The 9,600-nt window shown below is 32.6% G+C and overlaps 2 protein-coding genes across 4 annotated transcripts; one reads left to right on the top strand and one right to left on the bottom strand.

Moving 5' to 3' along the window:
• The first annotated feature begins 220 nt into the window (after positions 1-220).
• LOC135841818 (CTP synthase 2-like) lies at positions 221-5,716 on the top strand. Of its 3 annotated transcripts, none has more exons than XM_065359014.1 (13): positions 221-428; positions 770-960; positions 1,077-1,247; positions 1,330-1,415; positions 1,548-1,679; positions 1,765-1,929; positions 1,997-2,154; positions 3,658-3,790; positions 3,971-4,059; positions 4,139-4,276; positions 4,376-4,635; positions 5,134-5,241; positions 5,331-5,716. In XM_065359014.1, exons 2-13 carry the CDS (start codon positions 795-797, stop codon positions 5,552-5,554), a joined length of 1,830 nt encoding a protein of 609 aa, XP_065215086.1. In that variant the 5' UTR covers positions 221-428; positions 770-794; the 3' UTR covers positions 5,555-5,716. The 3 variants fall into 3 exon arrangements, with proteins under 3 accessions (XP_065215086.1, XP_065215085.1, XP_065215087.1); XM_065359013.1 differs by having other exon boundaries at positions 222-456; XM_065359015.1 differs by lacking the exon at positions 221-428 and adding an exon at positions 548-682.
• Positions 5,717-6,279: 563 nt separating this feature from the next.
• LOC135841819 (syntaxin-6-like) lies at positions 6,280-8,912 on the bottom strand. The gene is made up of 7 exons (XM_065359016.1): positions 8,675-8,912; positions 8,386-8,561; positions 8,196-8,290; positions 7,965-8,024; positions 7,272-7,516; positions 7,101-7,195; positions 6,280-7,009 (listed from the first exon to the last, which is right to left on the bottom strand). The coding sequence occupies exons 1-7, from the start codon at positions 8,707-8,709 to the stop codon at positions 6,933-6,935; spliced, it is 783 nt and encodes a 260-aa protein (XP_065215088.1). The 5' UTR covers positions 8,710-8,912; the 3' UTR covers positions 6,280-6,932.
• Positions 8,913-9,600: the final 688 nt, after the last annotated feature.

The following is a 9,600-nucleotide window of genomic DNA, read 5'->3' as shown; positions in this document are numbered from 1 at the left end:
AATGGACTCCGGAGGTCGAAACTCGAAAGTAGGGTACAAAGTTACAAACAAACCAAATTTCAGATTTTTACTGATGCCTTCATTAAAAATTGATAGGCAACTCATGAGTGTAGTAAGTGAGAAGTTATGCGTCAAAGTAACTTTTGGTCAAAACACTTTTGAAAGTTGAAAGAACGAAATTGTCCAAGCGTTTAGTTATCACCAATTTTTACCTGGTAGACTTTTCACCTGACATTCTCGATCCATTCTCCTTTTATCATGCGTGCAAATTAAGCGCGTATTCGACATGTGCTTTCTTCATTTTTAGAAATCGAATAAAAAAGGAATTATTGCGGCGAGTATCTTGACGCGAACGTTGGTAATATTATTTTGTCTGATTTATCAGTGAGTTTTAACAATTTCACCAAACCTTCATCTTCTATTCTCCGGTAAATAATCTTGGAAACTGTTTATCCGGTAGGTAACTGATAACAGTTTTCATATTCAATAATTATATTTTTTTTCTTACTTTATAACTCCGGTGCAATATTTCTATCTAAAAAACGAAGAATTTGCTGAGTTAGAGTGATTGCGCATTTCAATTATCGATTTCAACACGTGCTTTAATAGAATTAACATTACTCTGGTATCTTTACTCCGGTGTGGTTCTAGTACCTGCCAAAACACTGCTTTATACTTTATAGTTTCGTATACTTCGTGCATAGTAAATTACATCCCAAGTAAAAATTATCATCTACTTCCTAACTCATTGTTTTCATGTTTTTCGCAGGAACTAAGACTATAGTACTTATACCATGAAATACATCCTGGTAACTGGTGGCGTTATTAGTGGCGTTGGTAAAGGTATCATAGCAAGTTCATTTGGAACCATATTGAAATCATGTGGATTATGTGTGACAGTCATCAAAATTGATCCTTACATTAATATCGACGCTGGAACTTTTTCGCCTTACGAACATGGTAAGTGATTGAATCCTATGATAGGTACTTACTACCTACCTACTTAAGTTCATTTTGAATAAATCCGATAAGTATACAATATTTTACAATATACATTCACTTTTGTAAAATTACAGGTGAGGTGTATGTTTTGGAAGATGGAAGTGAAGTGGATTTAGATTTGGGCAACTACGAACGATTTCTAGACGCTACTTTGTACAATGAGAATAATATCACCACTGGCAAGATTTACCAAAAAGTTATCAACAAGGAGAGAAAAGGAGAATATTTGGGTAAAACTGTCCAAGGTAAGACTTTGTCAAATAATTGATTATTTTTTTTTTTTAGATTTTAGACGACTTTGTGATTTTTTATTTTTTATTTGATCAGTCGTTCCTCATATTACCGATGCTATTCAAGAATGGGTTCTAAATGTGACTAAGAAACCCATATACGACGACGGAAGACAACCAGAAGTAAATATGAAATTATTTTTCAAGCATGTGGACTGGTATTTAGTATTTTACAGATTGCTTGGTTCTAAATGCGTTCTTATAGAACTTGATTTTGTCTTGTGATGCTACCAATCAATTATTTTGACATTTCAGGTTTGTATTATCGAATTAGGTGGCACTATCGGTGATATAGAAGGTATGCCATTTGTAGAAGCCTTCAGGCAATTTCAATTCAAAGTAGGGCAAGATAATTTTTGTTTGGTGCATGTATCGTTAGTCCCTCAGGTACAAAATATGAAAATATCTACAACCATGTTCGCATCCTGTCATTATTTACCCATTTTAAATTTTGTATTTTTTTCCCTTGTAGCCGAATGCAACCGGTGAACATAAAACAAAACCTACTCAAAACAGCGTGCGAGAACTTAGACATCTAGGATTATTCCCCCACATAATAGTTAGCAGAAGTGAAACTCCAATTAATCGTGAAACTCGAGAGAAAATCTCCGATTTTTGTCACGTTAGACCAGAAGAGGTATAATAATTATTGTATTTTTTCAATGCTCGTATTCGGTATTGATCTTTTTTTTTTTCTATCTCAGGTTATATGCGTACACGATTTGAGTTCAATTTATGAAGTACCAGTTTTCATCGAAAGTCAAGGAATCGTGCAGCTATTCAGTTCTAAATTGAAACTAGATATTATGAGGTTTCCCAAATCACCCGAATTCATGCAGCAGTGGAGAGAATTAGCGTTCAAGTGAGCATACTACCAATATTAAATCCGTTAATTAAAAAATAATAATCAAGTTCTCTTCGCTTCTCTTTGAACTGGTATGATTGTGTGGCAATTTTGTTGCTAAACGTGACTAATGACTGTAAAAGTTGATTAGGATGAAAGAATTTGATAAGATTAGGCACCGAACTAATCATTTCCTGTGTATGAGGTATTCATTTATTTGGAGATTAGAAACGATCGCTTTGAAGTTTCCATACCTTCAAAAACATGGGAATTTGCATGGAATGAAACTTTTCTCGGCTCCTCACCCAAAAAAATCTCACTTTGAAATCTGTAATTTTATTTTTTTGAATAACTTACACTCCGGAAAAACTTCCATTGCTTTCCGTGGGATCATCGACAGTGTTGGCCCCTTCTCCAAAATTAAAAAAATTTAACGTAAGTTGAGTAATTTTAAAAAAAATAAAAAATCGAATGAGGTTTACGAAATTATTTAAACTGTTCAGAATCCTTCCAAAAAAACATTTTTATATCTTCATAAATGTAAAGACTTGCATAAAATAGAACCTCTTCCTAAAAAAAAAAAAAAAAAAAAAAATGAAGAAAGAAATGGAAAAAAATATCAATCTGTAAACTGTAACAATTTTTTTCAATTCTTGATTTCTGGTCAATTTTTTTTAAAATGACCCCCCCTTCAGAAAAACTTTTCCTTAATATTTTGAACAATGTTGGCCTCCTCCTCCAAAACTGAAAAAATTCATTTAAAAAAGTAGAAAATTGAGAATTCAAAAAATCAACTTCGATACTTTTTTTTCGCAATTTTTGCTGAAAACCCGTGATTTTCAGGAAATTTTTAGACACTTTGGAATTTTCTGTTTAAAACAACAATTTGTAGCCATTTTAAAACAGCGAAAAATTTTCAATTTCTGGCAAAAAAAACTCAATTTTTAGGCGCTAATACTTTAAAAATTTTAGCAAGAGGAAGGGCTTTCTGGCGATTTTAAAGGTGAGACTTTGTTGCAATTTTTGACAACAAAGCAAGAATGTTTCGATTTCTAACAAAAAAAAAAAAAAAAAAAATACGATTTACGTCAAAAAGAGATACATAAAGAAAAGACCTTTTCGCAATTTTGTAAAAAGGTGACACTATTGATTAATTTTCGGTAAAATGAGATTTTTATGGATTTATTTTTTTCAAAAAAACAATTTTTAGCTGTGTTGCTAAAAATCAGAAGATTTTGTAATCTGTGAAGAAAATAAAAATGAAGGGTTTTTACAATTTTTGGCAAAAATCAAGAGTCCATTGAATACAATTCATTTGAAAACTGAATCGCTGATTTTGAATCGGATTCAATTTTTTGGTCGAATCGAGCCATTTGAATCCTATTCATTTTTTTTTTTTAATGAATCGCCCCATCTCTGGCTTTCGTAAAGCATAATAAGTATAGCTGCTATATTATTTAAATCCTGTAGGTAAATAAATGTCATTTTTTAAAGTGCTGCTATGTTTGATTATTCATTTAGGGTTGAAAAATTACGAGATGAGGTGAATATTGCGTTGGTTGGTAAATATACAAAACTTCAAGATTCTTACGCTTCTGTATCGAGATCTCTACAACATGCGTCCATTTTCGCCGGTTATAAATTGAAATTGATTGTAAGTAAAAGTATTTTCAAGTACCTATACGTATCTGATAAGAGCAATAATTCTAGAAAAATCAAGCAAATTTGGAAAAAAATAATTTAAGAGCAGAATATTGAAAATGAAAACTTCTGTTCGTTTATGCGTTGTATCTACCTACGTACTCATTTGTTTTATACTATTTTTTTCCAATAGTACATCGATGCAGAAAATTTAGAAGAAAGCATGAAAGACGAGAACCCCTTGAATTATCACGAAGCTTGGAAAAATTTATGCAACAGCCAGTGAGTACCTATCGTTGGGTTTTTGATTCATGAAATCTCGTAATCGCGAAATATTTACCCACGAACATGTTTTTCTCAGAGGTGTTGTTGTTCCTGGAGGGTTTGGTAAACGAGGTATCCAAGGAAAGATAGCTGCTTGTAATTGGTGCAGAAAGAAAAAAATTCCATTCCTTGGAATATGTTTGGGTTTACAAGCGGCTGTTATCGAATTCACAAAGTAATTAGCTATTGAATCGTTTATCATATCGATCGTGAGAATTGTAAACAAATCTAAAAATTAACGCTGTATTTCTTTTATTTTTTTTTTTCAAAACAGAAACGTATTGAAGAAGGAGGATATCGCAGAAAGTGCGGAATTCAAAGACGACGAAATCCCAACCACTGAGAAACTATCCATCCGGAGTGATGACGAGTCAAAAACTGAAGCCAAAACGAAAGAAGTATCGAGTAGTGGTGAAAAAGAGTACATTATTATCGATATGCCCGAGCATAATACTGGTCAAATGGGTGGAACTATGCGCTTGGGAAAAAAGAAAACCTTTTTCCAAAAAGAACATTTGAATGATTCGATATTATGTGAGTGAATTGTCTTTGTATTTTAAATCATGCGAACGATGTTTTTTCTTCGAGTACCTATTAAAATCAGGGATGAAAAGCCAGCTAAAAGCTGAGGAAGTTAGGGGTTTTTAAAAGCTAAAAGCAAACCAAAAGCTTTATTTATTCAGCTTTCTGAGCTTTCTTTCAGATTTTTTGCAAATTCATTTGGTTCAGTTCAGTTTCTGCTTTGAGTTATTTTTCGATTTTCACATTTTACTGTTCTCCTTTATTCAGTTTTTTTTTTTTTTTTCGTTGTGATTGTAAATTTCCATTTTCCTTTCAATGTACCTCATTTTTTTAAAAAAATTGAAAAGTCGAAAGCTAAAAGCCAAAATCCAAAGGATTTTTGGAAGCTAAAAGCTAGCTGTTAAAAAGCTTCATGAATTTGAAAAGCTAAAGCTAAAGTTTTATAAATTTTTTAGAAGCTAAATAAGCTAAAGCCAAAAGTTTCATCTTTCAATTATAAATTTTTTTCAGATGCTTTGTATAATCGCAAAGAAGTCGTCGAAGAAAGACATCGACATCGATACGAAGTGAACAATAAGTTTGTAAAAGAATTAGAAGAACATGGACTCCGCTTCGTTGGTTAGTTCTTAGATTATTTTTTTTGTAGTAAAAAATATCCATCTCGACTTCCAGGAAATTAATCTAAAAAATCTACCATCTATTTTCAGGTAAAGACGAAAACAAAGTTAGAATGGAAATGTTGGAGTTGAAAGACCATCCTTATTATGTAGCAACCCAATTCCATCCCGAATATACTAGTCGTCCGTTAAGACCATCGCCACCATTTATCGGTCTTATATTAGCATCTTGTGGTAAACTAAATTCTTATATATCCAAAGGGCGATTGAGTCCAACCGATTTGTCTTCGTCGGATGAAGATATTAAATCTTAATTTTTGTCTATATTGCTATGATGCCTGCATCAAGTATCTAGGTTTTTACATAATATTTCAGTGTGATCCGTTTTTATCTATTCCAAGTTACGATTTTATATTCTTTTAACTGATTATTTTATAGTTTTCAATGTATTGTGATAATATATTCAGATTTTTAATTCTCGGTCATTAATTATTTTCGTATTTCCGGAGTGATTCGAAATTTCTGGAGATATTTGAAAAATCTCTGGAGGCTCCAGTGATTTTAACCCGTGCCACAAGGCCCTGCTTATTCTACTGGGAATCAGCATAATAGGGAAACCTGTGAAAACTTTTTTTTCCTTTCCTATCTCAGAATTATAGTTTGAAAATCAAAATATATGTGTACGTGATACTTCATTAGGATACGTTTTGGATCCAGAAGAGTTATTAGGGGGGGGGGGGAGCTTGGACCCTCAAAAGTAAGGCCAAAATAGAAAAAAATTCAATTGTGAGTGAATTTTGTTGTAGTATTTTTTGATCATAATAAAACTGGAACGTTCCTCAACTAGAGTGAACATTGCAGATTAATTTTAACTCTGTGGCACCCATTGGAGGAAAGTGGGGGGGGGGGTTACTGTTTGGGGCTCGTTTTCCATTAATAGGATCTAATTGAATTATATACAGTATAGAGGCGCAAAAAGTAGGTATTCCAAATATTCAAATTTCAAAAAGTTGATAATAATATGTGAAGTAACGCAGTGGAAGTTTCATCATCGAAAATAATATTTTTTCATTCGTAAAGATATTTTACCATTTGTTTTTTCGTTTGATTTTCACACAAATATAATTTTAAAAAAATTATTATACTTATGTACTTCGGATTAAAATATCGAGCGACTAGTTCCATCATAAATATACTACGTAAAGTATGCTGTTATTTACAACCTTATACAAAAGATGAATACAATAATACCGAATCAAGCTCACAACGTTCTATAAAATATAAAATAATTTATATACAACCGTTTAAAAATAGGATGAATTACAAAATAAATAAAAAATCACTACAATCACGTAAAATGAAAATGGCCAACAAAAAATAAACGACAAATAAAAAGAAATAAGGAGGAAAGTACAACATAAAATTGATAAAAACAAGCGTATATAACCAGTTGCCAACGTATCAGCTTCGGCAACTAACAAACTATTAATAATAAAAAACTATTTGTACGTGTTTATATTAATAAAAAAAATACAACTTTGGTAAATATGTGTATTTACGGGGCTAGAAATTCTGCTGAGATCGATGCTGATGTGGTTCTTTAATATAAAAGGCATCATCGAAACACCAACTACGATATTCATCTTAAAACCATAAATATGAAGGGTAGACAGTATAGACAACGATGTGATATTAAAGCATTATAAATAGGAACAGTATCAAAATCAGTAATCCGGTCAATATACAAATGGCGACCCACTGGCTTCGATCTATGCATTCGAAAAAAATAATACACCAATTAGTAAGACGATAATTGCAATTACAGACTACGGTTCGTCTAATTAGTATACGATTGTTTACCGTTCGATAGATGCAAAACTTTGGCTATCTTTTTCATCGTTGAATCGATTCGTGAATCGGTGTGTTCGATTTCGCTGTGTAACTCGTTAAGCATCCTGTTAATACGATTATTGGATTAGTTTATCGTCGAGATTTTGATTTTTTTTTTCTATTTAAACAAACAAATCTCACTCGTCTTGTTCATCTAATTCGATACCGATTCGATGCGACATGTTTTTCAGTGTACCTATCGAATCGGCTATTAATTCTAATTGATCGTCCTGTTCGTGTACCATGTTATTTTGCATCGAGGTTTGAGTCTTGGAAAATTGCGTATGTTCCGGGCTATCGATTTGATTCTCTAGTTTGGAGTACTTTGTGCTACTGTGTGCTCCTCCGCCACCCATTTTGACCGCTGTTAGATTTTCAATTAATGGCTGCAAATATTGATTTAAATATTAAGAGTTTAAGTACTGCTTAAGAACCGAATTCTGCAGATTTTTAACAAAATGAATACGTATTAATTAGATAATTTCAGCTGAATAGAAATTATCCGTGAGTTTTTCATCGTTACAGCGGATGAAATACGGCGAAAATATTATAATAAAGATTCGACGTAAAAATTCGCTATATAATTAAGTCATATTATTTTAACAAAAACGTGCTTATTTTGAACGCTTGAGTTGGATTTTAAAAATTCAAGGTCGTCGATGCTACGCTTTGTCTAATATTTAGAAACCTCGTACGTAGCTGTACGACAATTATTTGTACAAAACTGTAACTGTAGGTACATATTTTACTTTGAGAGTAATTTCGAAATAAAAAAAAATAACACACAGTTCATAGCTATGCATTATTTTTATAGCATATCGTTCGAGTACCCACTTGTCTGGAAGTTTTATCTTTATCTACTGCTTTCGAATAGCTCAGCTTTTCTCGCATACACTGCAAAAAAAATAAAATTGGTAGGTATAAGTTGAAAGAAAAAAATATGCCACTATGTACGTATATCAATAATTTAGTATCGAGAGATATGTCAACAAATACGAGTATATTAGCCTATATTATCTTATGGTTTATTTACTCGATGATAATTTCTCATTATAAAGAGGTTACCTTAACTTCAGCTCGGGTATCTTGAATGAACTTCCTCCTAAGGTTCAATTCATTAGCATCGATTTTGAACTTGGTCGGGTTCTTCTCCACGATACGTATACAAATTCAAATATTAAGGAAAAAATACACCTACGATGATCCAAAAAAATATACATAAAAATACAGTTTAACTAGAGATAAAAAAGGATATTGATAGTATCCTCCAAATCTTCCAAATCCCATTCAATACTTCTCAAACTGTTACGTAATTCTGTCGTAATCCATTCGATTTCTTCTCGTAGTAAATTTACAGTGATGGGCTCAGCTTGTATGTCGTTCCACCGACGATATAAATTTACCGTTTTATTTAAAGCTTTTAAAACATCTCTGTAAACATAATAACGGTTCATGTTCAAAATTAATAGTAGGTAATCGATAATACACGATGAAAAATTATATAGGTGTTCGGTAGTGTGATTTTCTTCCATAAAGGTACTTACTCTTTAACGACGAAAAAAGGATCTTCAAAGGTCATGACAGAAGATAGGACTATGTTGTTCTAGCGAATTTCTAAAACGAACGAGCAATTAATTATGTCCATCGTGCGATGTCTTGAAATATGTACTGAATTCACAACACGAAAAATCACCCACCCAAATTAATAATTGTAAATTGAGTTGAACTCGTAGTGTACAAACGCAACTAAACGAAGTTTTATCACTCAGTACAGGCAGTACGCCAGCAGTACGCAGGTCTAGAAAAATGACGTCATTTTTCTCTACTGATAACGAAATTAGCAACGCTATCTGTAGGTAATTAGACTATTGAGGAAAATTCGAAAGAAAATTTTCCTCGTTTATTTTCAAATCGGTTGCATGTTGCTCTTGCGGAAATGGAAAGTATATGGAAGGCAGAGTCCTGCACGGTATAGTTAAAAGTTATCTGCGTTAGTCGCGTGTCGTGTGCGGTAAGCTACCAAATATAACTCATCCAAAAGCAGTTATATTAGCGTTAGCCTATGCGGATAATTTTGTAGTTAAAATGACTAAACTACCTGCGATTATACCGCGCTCTTATCGGAAATGTAATGTTCGATTCTGTCTTATCTGTTTGATGAGTCACCAAAATGTATTGTTGAGACACCAGAGAACCGAATGCGGTTAACGTATGGTTATTAACCTAACTTACCGCTGGTTGCGCGCGCCGACAAAAGTAACTGCAGTTTGTAACCTGTAGTTAAATTAGCCGATAGCTCCGGCGGTTATCCGGCTATTTTAACTTAACCGTGCAGTACTCTGATGGAAGGACAATCACCTGCGAATTAAATTTCGTGGTTTTTGCAATCGAATCATTTATTGAGTTCATTCATGCATGTTTTGCTTTTGCGATATTGTACATGTTCAGAAAATTGTAAAATATAATATTA

The sequence above is a fragment of the Planococcus citri genome, chromosome 3 (assembly GCF_950023065.1).
Source record: "Planococcus citri chromosome 3, ihPlaCitr1.1, whole genome shotgun sequence".
In the NCBI taxonomy this organism is placed as follows: domain Eukaryota; kingdom Metazoa; phylum Arthropoda; class Insecta; order Hemiptera; family Pseudococcidae; genus Planococcus; species Planococcus citri.
Note: the sequence above shows the minus strand (reverse complement) of the source record. Positions and strands in the feature narration are given on the sequence as shown.